This window comes from Trichechus manatus, unplaced genomic scaffold (genome assembly GCF_000243295.1).
Source record: "Trichechus manatus latirostris isolate Lorelei unplaced genomic scaffold, TriManLat1.0 scaffold00090, whole genome shotgun sequence".
In the NCBI taxonomy this organism is placed as follows: Eukaryota; Metazoa; Chordata; class Mammalia; order Sirenia; family Trichechidae; genus Trichechus; species Trichechus manatus.
Genome location: NW_004444026.1, coordinates 2,345,454 through 2,361,635, shown reverse-complemented (window position 1 = coordinate 2,361,635; position 16,182 = coordinate 2,345,454). Strand labels below are relative to the sequence as shown.

At 47.4% G+C, this 16,182-nt stretch overlaps 1 protein-coding gene across 1 annotated transcript in view; it reads left to right on the top strand.

Moving 5' to 3' along the window:
- Positions 1-16,182, top strand: part of LOC101343621 (ankyrin-1) — a 112,692-nt gene that overhangs the window by 67,309 nt on the left and 29,201 nt on the right. Inside the window, exons 19-33 of the mRNA XM_023736696.1 lie at positions 300-398; positions 2,538-2,630; positions 3,100-3,169; positions 4,805-4,889; positions 6,447-6,525; positions 8,961-9,061; positions 9,170-9,397; positions 10,375-10,529; positions 10,878-11,125; positions 11,732-11,936; positions 12,334-12,430; positions 12,905-13,133; positions 14,390-14,515; positions 14,644-14,763; positions 16,039-16,063. Coding sequence (XP_023592464.1) covers positions 300-398; positions 2,538-2,630; positions 3,100-3,169; positions 4,805-4,889; positions 6,447-6,525; positions 8,961-9,061; positions 9,170-9,397; positions 10,375-10,529; positions 10,878-11,125; positions 11,732-11,936; positions 12,334-12,430; positions 12,905-13,133; positions 14,390-14,515; positions 14,644-14,763; positions 16,039-16,063 — 1,960 coding nt within the window. The remainder of the gene's footprint in view (positions 1-299; positions 399-2,537; positions 2,631-3,099; positions 3,170-4,804; positions 4,890-6,446; positions 6,526-8,960; positions 9,062-9,169; positions 9,398-10,374; positions 10,530-10,877; positions 11,126-11,731; positions 11,937-12,333; positions 12,431-12,904; positions 13,134-14,389; positions 14,516-14,643; positions 14,764-16,038; positions 16,064-16,182) is intronic.

Genomic DNA, 16,182 nt, shown 5'->3' with positions numbered 1-16,182 from the left:
GGGACTGTCCACTCCCAGGCTGAACAGTGAACCTTGGAGGTAGCTTCACCACTGAGCTAAAAGGGTGTCTGGGGGCCATACTTAGGCTGATGTTTCTTAAGTGCCAAATTAGGATGCAGTGAGAAGCTGCACTGGGCACACTTAAGGCTCTGCCACAATTTTAAACTTTGACCCTGAAAGAGGAAATATGGAAAATGTATTTTTTAATGTTGTGTGCAATAGATGGATAAGCTCTGTAGTATGTGGGAGGTTCTTCCTCTAATAGTTAACCTTGCCAAAACATCTACCTCGTTTTATAGGAAGGATACAGCCCCTTGTACCAGGCGGCCCAACAAGGACATACAGACATCGTAACTCTTCTTCTGAAAAATGGTGCTTCCCCAAACGTGGTTGGCTTGGTAAGTATCAACTGGTTTTCTGATTTCAGACTATTGATCTCCATGGGCAGCCCTGTGAGACTTCCATTAACCATAAGGGTTCATTTGGATGTAAAAAATGACTTGAATTCTACTTCCAGCTTGGCCAGTCGTTTGCTCAGTCTGTGCTTACTGCACTGTATCGGGGAGCTGGGACGGGCTGCAGGGCCATATAGTTGGAGCGGCTTGGGGTACCCAAGGGCACAGATGTTGTGACCAGTTTTTCTTTCTGGTTAACTGAAGGTTATCCTTTTAAGCATCATTTATTTATTCTGCTTTTACTTTTGTCTAAATCCTCCTATTGAATCCCTTTCTAAATTCTATGAGGCTGCTTCAAGTATGGTACAAATGAGCAAAATTAAATGTCTTGGGTAGTTCATGATCTTTTGGGGCCTCAGGATTATCCTTACCAACATCCATGATCATTGTTGATGGTATGAATTTTCTCATCTTAAAATGTGGAAGTTTTATTAGATTGTCTCCATAGCTGCTTCCAGCTTTGAAAGTATATGGGCCTTTGATTGTAGATGTGGTTGCTGAAATTATAACTGTGGATGGGGCTGAACCTGTATGGAGCCTAGGGCACATTCTACTGCTAGAGAACTTTAAAAAAAAAAAAAGGCTCAATGTCAGTTTATTTTTGCATAGCTCTTTCTCTTAGCCACCTCTTGTCTGTCAGTTTGTCGTACTGTGGTGGCTTGAATGTTGCTGTGATGCTGGAAGCTATGTCCCTCAGGTTGGACGGCATTCAGAACATACTGGGGAAGAGCTGCCTCCTCAAAGCAGAGTCGACCTTAATGACGTGGATGGATTCAAGCTTTTGGGACCTTCATTTGCTGAGGTGGCATGACTCAAAATGAGAAAAAACAGCTGCAAACATTCATTAGTAATCTCAATGTGGAACGTACAAAGTATGAATCAAGGAAAACTGGAAGTCATCAGAAATGGAATGGAACACATAAAGATCAATATCCTAGGCATTGGTGAGCTGAAATAGACTGGTATTGACTATTTTGAATCAGACAATCACATGGTCTACTACGCCGGGAATGACAAATTAAAGAGGAATGATGACATCATAAAGAATATTCACTGTCAAAAAGAACATTTGAAGATCTGTCCTGAAGTACACCCACAAGGAAGAGCAGTTAATACAACATTACTGAAATTTACACACCAATCACTAATGTCCAAGATGAAAACATTGAAGACTTTTACCAACTTCTGCAGTCTAAAATTGATCGAACATGCAATCAAGATGCATTGATAGTTACTGGTGATTGGAATGCGAAAGTTGGAAACAAAGAAGAAGGACGAGTAGTTGGAAAATATGGCCTTGGTGATAGAAACCGTGCTGGGGACTGCATGGTAGAATTTTGCAAGACCAACAACTTATTCATCAGAACTGTTTTTTCAACAATGTAAACGACGACTGTACACATGGACCTTGCTGGATAGGTACATAGGAAACAAATCAACTACATCTGTGGAAAGAGACAATGGAGACGCTCAATATCATCATTAGAACAAGGCCAGGGGCCAACTGTGGAACAGACCATCAATTGCTCATATGCAAGTTCAAGGTGAAGCTGAAGAAAATTAAAACAAGTCCTTGAAAGCCAAAGTATGACCTTGAGCATATCCCACCTGAATTTACGGACCATCTCAGGAATAGATTTGCAGCACTGAGCACTAATGACCAAAGACCAGACGAGTTGTGGAATGACATCAAAGGCATTTTGCTGCAGATAATTCAAAAGCAGTTGCAGCAATACATGGACAGGGAACTGCCAGAAATTCAAACCAGATTCAGAAGAGAATGGGGAACGAAAGATATCATTGCTGATGTGAAATGGCTGAAAGCAGGGACTACCAGAAAAATGTTTGCCTGTGTTTTATTGACTATATGGATCATAACAAATTGTGGATAACATTGGGAAGAATGGGAATTTCAGAACACTTAATTGTGCTCATGTGGAACCTGTGCATAGACCAAGAGGCAGTTATTAGAACAGAACAAGGGAATACTGCATCGTTTAAAATCAGGACAGGTGTGCATCAGGGTTGTATCCTTTTACCATACTTACGCAATCTGTATCCTGTTCCTACTCTTCTTCCCAGAATGGAGCCACACCTCTGGCAATAGCGGAACGCCGGGGCTACATTTCTGTAACTGACGTGCTCAAAGTTGTCACAGATGAAACCAGTGTGAGGGTATGTCTGCTTCTCCTCCTCGCTTCCCTCCGAAACACACAGCCGGACTGACAAGGTGTCCCTGTGGGTTAACCTCCCCAAAGTGGAGTGAATTCCTTGGCTGTACACCTAGTAGGAAGCCAAAAGAGTGGGGAAGATTGTTCCCCATCCATCAGGCCAAGTTGTACTGCCACCTAGTGGCCTGAGGAATTGGGGCTGAGACCAGACCTAAAGGGGCAGCAGCAAGGTAGGGTTTGGGGAAGAGATTGGGAAATGGGAAGCTGGAATTTCCTGCTTACCCTCCTCATGGTTCCTGCCACACATCTGCTTCCAGGCTGAGAGCCTCTTAGCTTTGGTTTTCTTCATTTGGGATAAGTCTCCTTTTCCGTCTCCTCTCCACCGTCTCCACAATTGTGACCAGGTAACTGCTGGGTTGGTGAAGGGCCCAGTATTCCATTTGGGTTGAATTCTCTGCTTCTTCTCCTTTTAGTTAGTCAGTGACACGTCCCTGAGTCGCCCGGAGACAGTCGATGAGATTCCGGATGTCTCTGAAGATGAAGGTAAAGTCTGGGATAATGGGCTCAGGCTAAAGGGAAAGGAGGGGCTCTGAGTACTCACTGAGTAGCTTCCTGATACCTCAAGGGTTCTCATGACACACCCAAGTTCTGTGGACCTGAACTGAACCTGGAAATAGCCACCGTTTTAAAAAATGTTGTCTGTTGTCACAAACACTCCTTTAATATAATTTCAGGAGAAGGAAGATTTACATCTGAAGTTAAAATATAAAATCCCATGAAGTTTCATAAATAGCTATGGGTATGCATATCTTTGACATGTGCATCAAACTGGAGTATAATTCTACTCAGATCACTTCTCAGAGCTGTGAGGAACTGTAATAAACTTCTGCCTAGTGCTTTCCTCCTGCTTTGAACAAATAACAAACTGATTATTTAAAATCTGTGAGAATTTCTTTTAATAAGCTGCTCTTCTAACCCCAGTTTGTCAATAAAATTTTGGGTATATCTATTATTATGGCACTATTTGAGTTTCAATGTCCATGAACTACAGAATTTTTTTTTTCCCCCACTTCAAATAAGCCTTATTTCCTCACTTAAGTTTAGAGGGGACCCTTGTGATATAAAATGGTGGGGTTGGACTGGATTGCCTCTATGGTCCATTCGGTCTCTAGTTCAGTGGTTGTGTAACGTTGTCAGCTAGAAGATGAAAGATCTCCTTGTGTGCCCTTTGATAATATGCCTCTCACTTTAACTGACTTCAGTCCTATCCTTCCTTAAACTTGGCTCTTCTTTGCTTTCCAGGAACTGCTCATATAACTATCATGGGTATGAAACGCTTTCTGTTCCCTGTGGTCCTTTCTCACCAGAGTGCATTTCGCCCTAAGCAAACCAAACTCTCACTAATCCATTTGTGCTTTCCACCGTCCTCTGATGGCTGACCCTCCTGGAGCAGGGGCTTAACTACAATAGGAAATTTAACGCCATCAGATCCATGCCCTGGCAGGTCGTCTGCCTGTCCATCTCTGTGTTCGTCCCCATGCCACTGTGTGTGTGATAATAACTGCATGAGCTGTTATTTCATTCTGTCAGCTCCAGACCACAAAGCTAGAAAATTCACTGCTAAATGACAGTGCAAGGTCAAGGGCCCAGGCGTCAGCTCCAGTTCAAGCAGGGAGAGAAAGACAAAGAGGAAGTTGGGGTTGCAGGCAGTTGATTCACCCATAATTTGAGCCTTCTTATAGTGGGCTAACACCTACAAAAAAATCCTGCAGCCCTTCGAAATGAGTGGTTTCAGTTCCATTGCTGTTGGTCCTTCTGTAGTGTGTAGTGTGGAAAAGAACACGAACAACTTTCTTTGGCGTCTCTGGACACCCAAGAAGGGTTGTTTTGAAGTAGGGCTTGTCAAGCTGAGAAAGTTCTTCCTGGCTGTATTTTTTTCTATAAAGCCTCCTATAAGCTAAGATGTTAGGAGTTGGCTGCCCCATTCTGTATACTGGGGCTGGAGGAACAGGACTGGTCAAAGTCATTGCTAATGATCCCCTTTGAGCATCAGAGCACTTCCTCCGCTCCTCAGGTGCAAGCATTGAGAGGAGGACCAGGAAAAGCACTTTTTTAAAAAAAGAAAGAGGCAATCTACTATCTCCATTCTGTCATTCACTTAAACTTGTGTGGTTCCAGGGGAAGAACTTGGCTTGGGAGCTGAGAAGCAGTATGCATATGAAGAGAAAGAGCAACTGGACTTTGGACCTAAGCTAGACCAAATGTAAGAAGTGCTCACACGGTGCATGGCCAAGGCTTAACCCTAGAACTCGAAGGAATCCAGAGCCAGGAAAAGTAGTAAGAAGGCCAGGCCTTGGAGGTGGCTCTGACAAAGACAGAATGCTGAGTCCGTTGACTGCAGGTCCATATTTGCATCAAGATAGGCTGGCTCTGTGCCTGGGCTGCAGAGAGGGGACTGAGGCCTCCCTGACAGTGGGCTGCCTGAGAGCATCTATACCCCTCTTCCCATCCCTACCTCCCAATTTTTTTCCTCCCCTCTCTCACACTCACATATTCACACCCTCTCTCACTCTCATGTGCTCTCAGCTTCCTACCAGAAAGTTCTATTGAGGAAGATTCACACTAGAAACACTTGCCAAGCTAAGATCCAACACTGACCATGTTCCCCTGTCCATGAGCAACATTAGGTAAAACGCACCAAGGATTTGTGTCTGCTTGGAACACCTTTCTCATTTCTCCCTGTGACTATTGAGACATACCATTGGGGGTACATTTGCACACAAGGATGTTTTGTGACTACATCTAAAATCTTCAACTTTTTAAAGACAGAAGCATGCATTCCAGTTTAGTTCCATGGCTTATACAAAATAGTTCTGGTCGAACAAGCAAGATGTGGAACTATAAGGATATTTAATCCAGTAGAAATCAATAACAGAAAAAAGCAAGGAAAAAAAAATCAACCACATGGAAACTGAACAACACCTTGCTCAAAAACTACTGGGTTATAGAAGAGATTAAGGATGGAATAAAAAAATTCATAGACTCAAACGTGAATGAAAACACATCCTACCAGAACCTTTGGGACACAGCAAAAGCAGTGCTCAGAGGTCAGTTTATAGCATAAATGCACACATCGAAAAAGAAGAAAGGGCTAAAATGAAAACATTAACCCTACAACTCGAACAAGTGGAAAGAGAGCAGCAAAAGAAGCCCTTGGGCGCCAGAAGAAAGGAGATAATAAGAATTAGAGCAGAATTAAATGAAATAGAGAATAGAAAAACAATTGAAAGAGTTAACAAGGATATTTAATCAATTAGTATTTTCTAAACATCTGTTGGAAAGAACAAGACTTGGACCCTGACCACAGGAAACTTACAGATCAATTCATTTGGTGGGACCAAAACACACACAAAGTGGTCATCTAGCAATGCAGGATAGTATATTACTATGGCCAGCCTGAGAGCTCCATCAACAGGGGCTATAGGGCTACAAAAAGGGGCAATCAGCATGGGTTGGACTAGTCAGGAGACTACTTCATGGAGGAGGCAGGTCCTTCAACTAGGTCTTGAAGGACATTTGGGCTTAGGAGCAGAAAAGAGGAAAAGGAAGGGTCTGTAGGTGAGGTCAAGAGAATGGCCAGCACATGGAAGAGGAATAATTGTGCTACATGTACGAATGGGAGGCTCAGAATGCAGAGAGGAACATGGGATTGGACAGATTATTATAGGGGTACAGAGGCATTTCACTTAGGCCTTCCATGAACGATAGGGGCCACTTAGAAGGGTCACCCCTTTGATTTCCCAATGTTCTTGGTACGCAGGATGGAATCCCCAGCCATTCCGAAGATTCCTTATGTCACACCTGAGGCAGTGCTGTTAAGAATGGATGAGCAGGAGCAGGTAAGAAGCATCATTTCTCTTCCCTTCTTATGTGCAGTGAGTGGCCCAAGACAGTGATTGCTTGAGATGACGTGTAGCGCAGTGATAGGAGTTAACAGCTGAAAAGCTTTTAGCATTTATAGAGTCCCTTCAGATCCATGATCCCATGTGTTTTCTGTAGCCCCCAGTGCTGTCTGTATGATTATTATGATCCCAGACGTTCGTGATATGAGCATCAGAGAGCCTAAGGGGTATGTGAAAGTCAGTAACCCTGTCCAGGGAAACAGAGAACTGACACCAGAAATTCTGGCTTTGAAGCCCATGTTCTCACAACCACAACCCCTGAGCACCTGCTTTCTGCACATACGGAGACTAGAGGTCATGGTGCTGGGGAGGAAGCCCTACCTGAGGCAGGTGTAGTGAAGCTAGAGGTCCACTCCGGCTGCAGCCTGCACCTGCTGTGAAGCTCTGGGCAAGCCACATACCTCCTGTGCTTTTCTTTGACATCTATAAAAAGGCAGCAATTTCTGCCTCACTTCACTCAAGGAGTCATTGGGAGCTTAAAAGGCCAGTACAGATATAAAAGTGATGTCAGAGAGCTGTTCCAAATGCGGGGTATTATTCATTCTAGTACCCTATATTGTGGCTTCCCAGGATGCTACCTGAATTTCTCACACACACACACACACACACACACACTCACACACGAATGTTTTAAAACAATTTCTTTCCCCCTAGTTTAATTTTATGCCATCTGGCACTTTTTTCCAGGGCAAAGGAATTTTTTAGGGAAAAAAGAAAGCAGTATGGTGTTACAATCCCCAAAAGGTTGGACATGACTACTCTAAGGCTGATAGCTTAAGGCGTGTCTGTTTTCTAGCTAAGGTTGATTTCCCCCTTGTCACCAAAGGCCTATATGTCTGAAAGCAGCAAGGATACCCCTGGACCTGTAAATGGCTCACAGGGATAAGCCGTCTTTGGAGCTGTCTGATCAGCCATTCCATGTGAGGATATATTATCATGATCAACATTGGTGCCACAGGGTGGCATTTGGGAGATGTGGTCAAATATGGCCCTGTTACTGCTGGGGCATGTTCTCTGGATTCCCGCCAATGAGACTGAGAAGAACCCCACCAGGTGGACCTGTGTCCTGTTGTTCCTTGACCAAACCATTCTCTCCAACTCTTTGCTTAAGTCATTAACTCAAGTCAGCAGACCCTACTATGTGTCCTGTATGGGGCTAGATTCTATCAGAAACAGAGGAGGGCTATAAGACGTAATACCTGGATACCTGGATACATAGGAACTTATGGTCTAACTGGGAAGAGTGGACTTGGGTACATGAAACCAATTAGAAAAGAACAACAGCATGGTGAATAATGAAGTGCTAAATTGTGTGGTGTATGTTCCTTTTAAGAGTTTAGAGAAGGGAGTTTAGTGTCAATAGGAAGGATTCACAGATGCAGTGAGACGTAAGAAATGGATGGGATTGGACTAGCTAAGGAGAGCCACAGGGCATTCTGGAAGGCATGAGTGAGAGCAGAGTTGAGAATAAACCTGGAAGGTACCAGGACCAGATTCAGGTCCTTCTGGCTTTCATGAGTCTTTGTGAGGGACAAGACTCTGTGCAAGGCAGCCCCATATCCCTGTATGTACAATGTTACAGGGAGGTAGGAAACTTCCATTTTACCAATGAGGAAATGGAAAGTTTCACAAGGACAGGGGCCTTGTTTTATTCACCTCTTGTATCTCAAATGCCTACAGGAAAAGTAGCTTAAAAAAAAAGTTGCCATGGAATTGATTCTGACTCACGGCGACCCCATGTGTGTCAGAGTAGAACTGTGCTCCATAGTGTTTTCAATGGCTGATTTTTCAAAAGTAGATGGCCAGGCCTTTCTTCCAAGGAGCCTCTGGTTAATGGCCAAATGTATTAACTATTTTCGACACCCAGGGACTCCATAAGTAGCTTACCCTAAGCAAAATAACTAGTAGGTGATAGTGCAGGGATTTAAACCCAGATGTTTTAATGCCAGCTTTAGGGAGAAAACCAATCTGCCTAGAGCACAGGCTCCATAGTGGGGTGTAACTGGAGAAAGGGGTGGCTAGGTCAGCAAGTGCGTGCAGAGGGTATAGGACCCAAAAGCCAGGTTAAAGAGTGTGGACGTGCTCCATCTGTTCCAAATAAAGGTTCAAAGATCTCTCTCTGGATCTTGAGCCAAGCATTGGCAATGAAGGTAGGAAAATGCCTGTGCTCCCTTTTAGACTCCAAGAATGTTCTGTCATGGAAAGGTCAGTGGATGAGTACGCGGGAGTAATTTCTCCATTGGGCCACTTTGTTTCTGGCAATGAGATGCTCCTGAGCCTCCTCAGCCCCGGCACAATACCCAGCTGGCCTGAGACCAGCACCTGCGCTCCAGGAGGTGAAAGGATAGGAGGGCCTTTTCTCTCCTCCTCAGGCAATCGGAGAATATGATGAAGATTCACTCATCCCCAGCAGCCCCGCCACAGAGACCTCAGACAACATCAGCCCAGTGGCCAGCCCAGTCCACCGCGATGGGTAAGTCACCACCCGAGTGCAGGGGACACACAGGACTCTGGGCTGCCCACCCTCCCTGTCTCAGAGGGGCCGTGTAGAAGCCCAAAGTGGATCTGTCTGTGCTCCTAGGTTTTTGGGGAGCTTCATGGTTGACGCCCGGGGAGGCTTCAAAAGAGGAAATCGTCAAAACCACCTAACGGTAGCGATCCCGCGCCGGACCTTTCCTTCGCCCATGCGCATCACCTGCCGCCTGGTCAGGCTGCCCCAGAAGCTGAGCACACCACCCCCGCTGGCCGAGTCGGAGGGCCTGGCCAGCAGGATCATTGCGCTGGGGCCCACGGGGATCCACTTCTTGGGGTGAGAGGTTGCTCTTGCTGGGTGTGCATGTGCAAGATGTGCTTCTAACCTGTTCCTGCCGCACAGGTCCCGTTGCTGCTGCCCCCGCAACAATGCCCAGAACCCTAGCCGCAGGGCAGAGGGAGAGGCGAACCCCGGAGCCCCTCTTATTCCTCTGCTGTGCTGGACGGGGAACCAGAACTGGGAGCTTTAGTCCCCTTTCACCACCTTTTCCTAGAAATACTGGAGGGTTCATATCCGAGTGGAGCTCCATACCCTCGAATCTTGGTGTGACACTGTAGGTAGAAATGGAGTAGAAGACAGGTTTGCTTGGGAGGCTCCCAAGAGGTTAATTATTTAAGCACTAAAATAGTCTTACTAGAAGGCAGTCCCTGTAGCAGTGCCCTCAAAACAAGATTAAGGGGCTTCAGAGCCGATTCCTCCTCATCTTTTCTGCAGCAAACCTGGAGCTTTTTCACCCTTCAAGCACAGTAGGGTGTAGTGTTCCAGGCAGGTCTCGAGCAGGGGCCCTGCCTGCCCGCCTCTGTCTACTCTCCTGTCCCACCTCCGTGTTTGCATCTGCCATTTGTAAAGCAGTCTGCAGAGCGCTTTCACGTTTTAAATGTGATTCTCAAAGCCGTCCTCCAAAGTTAATGGTATTATCCCCATTTTATAGATGAGGAAGCTGAGGCTCAGAGAGATTAGCTTACCTGTCTAACCGTGGCAGACAGGTTCCCAGTATCAGGCCAAGGGCAGTGTTGTTTGACTGCAAGGCCATGAGCAGAGAGAGCGTCCTCTGTGAAATGAGGCTGAGCCCACCCTTCCTGGCATTCTGGAGCCTGATGGCAAGCGAGAGGGGCTGGCACATTCCACTGTAGGGACCTGCCAGTAGGTGGGGCCCCCACTGTGACTGCAGGACCCCTCCCTCCAGGCAGCAGCCTGACTGCCCTGCGCCGCCTACTCTTCCCTCCTCCATTGTTTGCTCTGGCCTGCCCTAGCCCTGTGGTTGTGGAGATCCCTCACTTCGCCTCCCACGGCCGTGGGGATCGAGAGCTGGCGATTCTGAGGAGTGAAAATGGCTCCGTGTGGAAGGAGCATATCAACCCCCAAGAAGAGAGCTACCTGGATCAGATTCTCAACGGACTGGATGAAGGTGATGAGCTGCGCGGATTCCAGGGCAGGGTGCTCCTCCTCCAGGAATATGGGGTTTGGGGTTACACTTTTGGGATTGGCTGTTGGGGTTGCCTGGAGTCTGGGGGACCCTTAAAGGCTAGAAATGGCCCCATTTGGCCAAGCTCCAGGAGCCTAGGTACATCTGAGTGGGTGCTCGGCCCTTGCCTGCAGCCCTCAGCACCTTTGACTGATCTGGTCCCAGAGGTTTCTCTCTCCGGGCCGTCAGCCTCTCTCCCCACTGCTGGCTGCCGGGGGAGGGCGCATACATCCAGTCAAGGATGAAGAGGCTCTGGGGACACACAGTGGAGCTAAGCCTGTGCATGCAGAGTGACCGATGGGGGTGGGCCTCACTGTGTGATTACAGAGCTGGACAGCCTGGAAGAGCTGGAGAGGAAGAGAGTCTGCCGTGTCATCACCGAAAGCTTCCCCTTGTACTTCGTGGTCATGTCTCGGCTCTGCCAGGACTCCGATATCATCAGCCCTGAGGGGGGCTCTCTGAAGAGCAAGCTGGTCCCCCTGGTGCAGGCAACGTTCCCAGAAAATGCTGTCACCAAGAAAGTGAAGCTGATTTTGCAGGTGACACACCCCCAGGCCAGCTGGAACCCCCACCCACTTGGAGTGCATGGAGGGTGGAAGGACTTGCCATCCTCAGGAAGCCTGCCCCTCATTCCCATGACGTCCTCACACTGCTGTCCTTAATCTTACAGTGAGAGAGCTGGTCTTCAGGCTCGAAAGAAAGTTGGGTGGGAGTAGAGATGCAGCAGGACATTCCCTATTAAGTGGCAAAAAGCCCCTGATAGCACATCACACTACATGGCCAGCTGTGCTCAGCATGAGGGCGCTCCGTATGCCTTCCTGGGACAGACTGCGAGGCAGAGCAGAGGTGGTGATGTCCTAGCAATGGGAAGCAGCAGGGCAAAGGGGAGAAGAGACGAGAGAGCAAAGCTAGGCGGTGACACCAGAACTCGGGCAGGCCTTGCAGTGAGCACAATAAATAGATGTGGTGAGAGCTGGGACCAGGGACAAGAACAGTAGTAGTGGAGACCCTGAGAAGAGCCTTGGCCCTGTGGAGAGACAGACCCCACTGTCCCCTTGCGGATGACGGTGCCTGCCTCCTGTGTCCTGTCCGACAAGCTCCTCTCCTGTTCTGGAGCTGAGCATCCTACCTTTGACATTCCTCAGGCCCAGCCCGTACCCGATGAGCTAGTCTCCAAACTCCTGGGCAACCAGGCCACCTTCAGCCCCATTGTCACTGTGGAGCCACGGCGCCGCAAGTTCCACCGTCCCATAGGGCTTCGGATCCCGCTCCCTCCTTCGTGGACAGACAACCCTCGGGACAGCGGGGAGGGGGACACCACCAGCCTGCGTCTGCTCTGCAGTGTCATTGGTGAGAGTGCCCCTGCTGCCTCTGACCTGTCTTCTCTGGGACCCGGCTCCTTCCAGCAGACACTGGGGTGGGGGAGGCAGGAGGAGGGGAAACCACCATCTCCTCATTCTGTTCATTTCCTCTGGGCCTGTGTGCTCTTGGAAGACATGGAGGGACGATGCATCTGAATAAAAGTCCATGCCCCTGTGTAAGAGCTCCCTGACCCTGAGGAGAAGGGGCTGCTGCAAATTGCTAGCAGGAGAAGGAGAGAGTGAGAGAATAAGGTGTGCTCAGAGCCATAGACCGAGTGAGCCTCAGCCAGATGTTCCCATCTCTGCCTTTGCACGCTCAGTCCTTAGCGTTTACGTGTGCCCATTCTGAAGATGATCCCTCAGCCTTATTTCTGTTCCTGTTGCAGGAGGAACAGATGAAGCCGTATGGGAAGATATAACAGGCACAACCAAGCTGGTATATGCCAACGAGTGCGCCAACTTCACCACCAACGTCTCTGCCAAGTGAGATGCTGTCTTAGGCCAGCCTGGTGCTCCCAGGCCCCAGATTATGGGGGCCAGTGCTGCCCCCGCAGGGTAGCCTTCCTCATGCTCCAGCCGGCCCACCCTGAGGCTCCTTTGCTGCCCCTCTCCACTTAGAGGAAGCCTTTCTGAGCCACCAGGAGTGTTAGACTCACAGATAGATAACTCCCGTCTGGGTGGAAGTGAAGTGCTCCATCAGGCCGTTAGGAATACGCTTTATAATTAAACCTATCACTGTCAAGTCAGTTCTGACTCACGGCAACCCCATGTGTGCCAGAGTAGACCTGTGCTCGATCGGGTTTTCAATGACTAAGTTTTCAGAAGTAGATCGCCAGGCCTTTTTTCTAAGATGCCTCTGGGTGGACTTGAACCTCCAAGCTTGTGGTTAGCAGCCGAGTGCGTTAACCTTTTGCACCACCCAGGGATCCCAGTTTATAATAAGCCCTCCCTTTTTAGGTTTTGGCTGTCAGACTGTCCTCGGACTGCTGAGGCTGTGAACTTCGCCACTGCGCTGTACAAGGAGCTTGCCGCGGTGCCCTATATGGCCAAGTTTGTCGTCTTTGCCAAGATGAAAGACACCCAAGAAGGACGGCTACACTGCTACTGCATGACAGATGATAGAGTGGACAAGACCCTGGAGCAACATGAGAACTTTGTTGAGGTGGCCCGGAGCAGGGACATCGAGGTACCGCTCCCGGCTCCCTTTGTTCCGGGCACTCACAGGCCTTCCTCGCTTCTCACGCTGAGACAGAACCTCTGAGCTAGGACAGCGGTACTCTCAGTGTACATGGTGACCCAGTGTAGTCAGAAAAACCCTAGCTCTGTAGCGGAGAGGGTTTCTAGAATGTATCTGATTCTCTTCTTGAGAAAGATCCTGAAGAACCTTTGAGAAAAGTGAGGAAAGTTAACGAGTATATCTGAGGACAAGCAGCAGAGCCTGTGATTTGTGATGATGAGCTGACATTTATTGAGCTCTTAGCTACCAGGTACTCATAAAAGGGCTTTACTGGCTAAGCTCATTTAATTCTCATAACTGTCTGCTTTTATTATCCCCAATTTACAGATGAGGAAACTGAGGCTGAGAGAAGTAAAGTAACTTGCTTAAGGTCACACAAATAGTAAATGGTAGAGAAAGGATTTGTCCGAGTAGTCTGACCCCAGCATCCACACCTTTAACTGCTATGCTAGGGTTTTGATAGTGCTCAGTTGGGGCAGCAGGTGAGAGGGCTGGATTATGATGTGAATAAAGAAATTGGGACTAGATTTGAACCTGTTACTGGTCCCAGGATACCCACGCACGTTAAATTGTGTAATATGCCAGGACCTTTCCAGAACTGTGGCCTCAGAGTCTATGCTGGGTCTTCTAAAGGAAAGTTGCAGTAGAAAGAGCACAGGGCTGGAGCTCTGAGCCTTGGTTCTAATCCTGTCTCGGGCACTAAGTAGGCAAGGCACTTATTCTCTTTGGGGCTCAATTTCCTCAACTATCAAATGAGTTAATGATCTCTTCTCAGTTGAAAGCATTATATACACATCTGGGATCATTAGTATAAGTGAGATTCAAATATAACGTGTTCCTTCCAGCACTTCTCATAAATGAAAATTTTTGGATTACCATAACAACAGATCCAGATTTTTAGAAGCCAAGTTCTAACATCCTAGTGGATTTCTAGAGTACTCTGATAGCAATCTGGATAAACCTCACAGAGATATGTGGAGATCTTGCTTATTATAAAATCTTTTGAAGTTAGGAAGCATGCTTCATTCATCATAACCTTGGGAATAAAGCATTTTCCAAAACAAATAGTAGAATTTCTCAGAGCATGCCATTTGTGCCCCAGCTGTAGAAGGGGTGTATCTTGGGAAGGCAACGGCCAAAGCTTAAAGGTAGGTTAACTGGGTGTTTCTGCCTCACAAGCTGTATTTGCTTTTGCCTTCCTACAGGTTTTCGAAGGAATGTCCCTATTTGTGGAACTCTTTGGGAACTTGATACCAGTCAAAAAAGCTGCCCAGCAGCGAAGCTTCGACTTCCATGCCTTTCAGGAGAACCGTTTGGCCGTACCTGTAAAGGTGCCAGCATCCCTTGCTGACCTCTTGCCTGGGTCTAGAAAGTTTGAGAGGCAGAAATCCCTAAACCAACCAGCCTGGTGGCCTATAAAACAGATCCCTGAATCTTTCTTTTGTGTGATTGAATTTAGGTGCGGGACAGCAGTCGAGAACCAGGAGGGTCCTTGTCATTTCTGCGCAAGGCAATGAAGTATGAGGACACCCCACAGATTCTCTGCCACTTGAACATCACCATGCCCCCCTGCACCAAGGTGAGCTGCCTGGTCCACCTGATGAGGACCCTCAGCCAGAGATGGGATCCCCTAAGTATGTCTCAAAACAGATGCCAGGTCGAGCACTTCCAAAGGGCTTCTCCCTATTGAGAAGCTGCATTTGAATTCCTCGAGGTACGGAAAGGTTCTTTGCTCGCCTCTGGACATTTGTCTGTGGCTTAGCAGGGAAAACTTGCCAGGCCCTTTATGCAAAGTTAAGTCAAGCTTTGGTCATGTGACCTGAAGAGCAAACCATGTGTCAGAGGAGGATATGCATGTTCACATTGTGGGGCCTGACCTCTCTAGGATGGGAAGGTTAGAAGGAACTTAAATGCATCTTCTTTGGCTTCCCTCGTCTGAGGCCTCAGAGGCTTAGAAACAGGTTCTGAATTGCTCAAGGTTACCTGGCCATTTAGTAGCTTTTATCAAGCCTCTTTTCCATTTACTTGCTCATCTCCCCCAGGGGGCCAGGCCCTCAAAAGAAGGGAACCTGGTGTCCTCAGCCCTGAAAACAACTAAGTTTTTGAGCTCAGCAAAAGACTCTTGACCAAGTATGTTCATTTATTGATATTTGTAAGAGTATCAGAGTCACCACCTGTACGAGGGACTTTGGAGTGATCATCGTGTTTCCATGTCTTTTTATTGTTGGTGTTTCGTTGCTAATCATTAGCCTTCCATGCTAAAGTAGAAAAGAAGCCAGCTTACGTTCACACGCTCATGACTCAGATTCTCTTTTTTTTTCTGAGGACCACAGTGAACCAACTTCTGTTTCAAAAGACGATCTCTTGGGCAAGCATCCGGGTGCTTTTCCCCGTGCCAGGGGCTAAGCCTCCGCTCTGGGAACAATATCAGAATTGGGTCTTTTGAGCAGACAGGAATCCAAGCATGGTTTTGAGTTCAAACCCCAGCTCCACCAGCTCGGTGACCTTGGGAAATTTACTTCTCAGTGCCTCAGTTTTCTCATCGAAGAAATGGGAATAATAATAGCACCTACCGCATAGGTACTACACAGGGCCTCACACATGATAAGTGCTACAAAAGTTTGCCATTATTATTATTAATAAAATATGTGAACTTCAGCAACATTCCTTTACTTCCACCTCTTTCCACACTTCTACTTCTTTTTGCTGTGCATCCAAAGAAACGGAGCTCCTGTTTACCAAAACCAGGGTCATCATTCCCTACTCCTACAGCATAAGGGCTCAAATCCCCTTTCTTCAAGACCAGGGAACGGCCCAGAACCCAAATCACCCTTTCTTTTTCTTTCTTCTGCAGGAGAGCGGAGCTGATTATAGGAGAAGTATGTTGACACCCCTGGCCTTGAGATACAGCATTCTCAGCAAATCAACACTGAGTATAAACCTCTTTATGATGATATGTGCTCATTCTCTTTCCAAGAAAGTTGTGAATGAGATCACT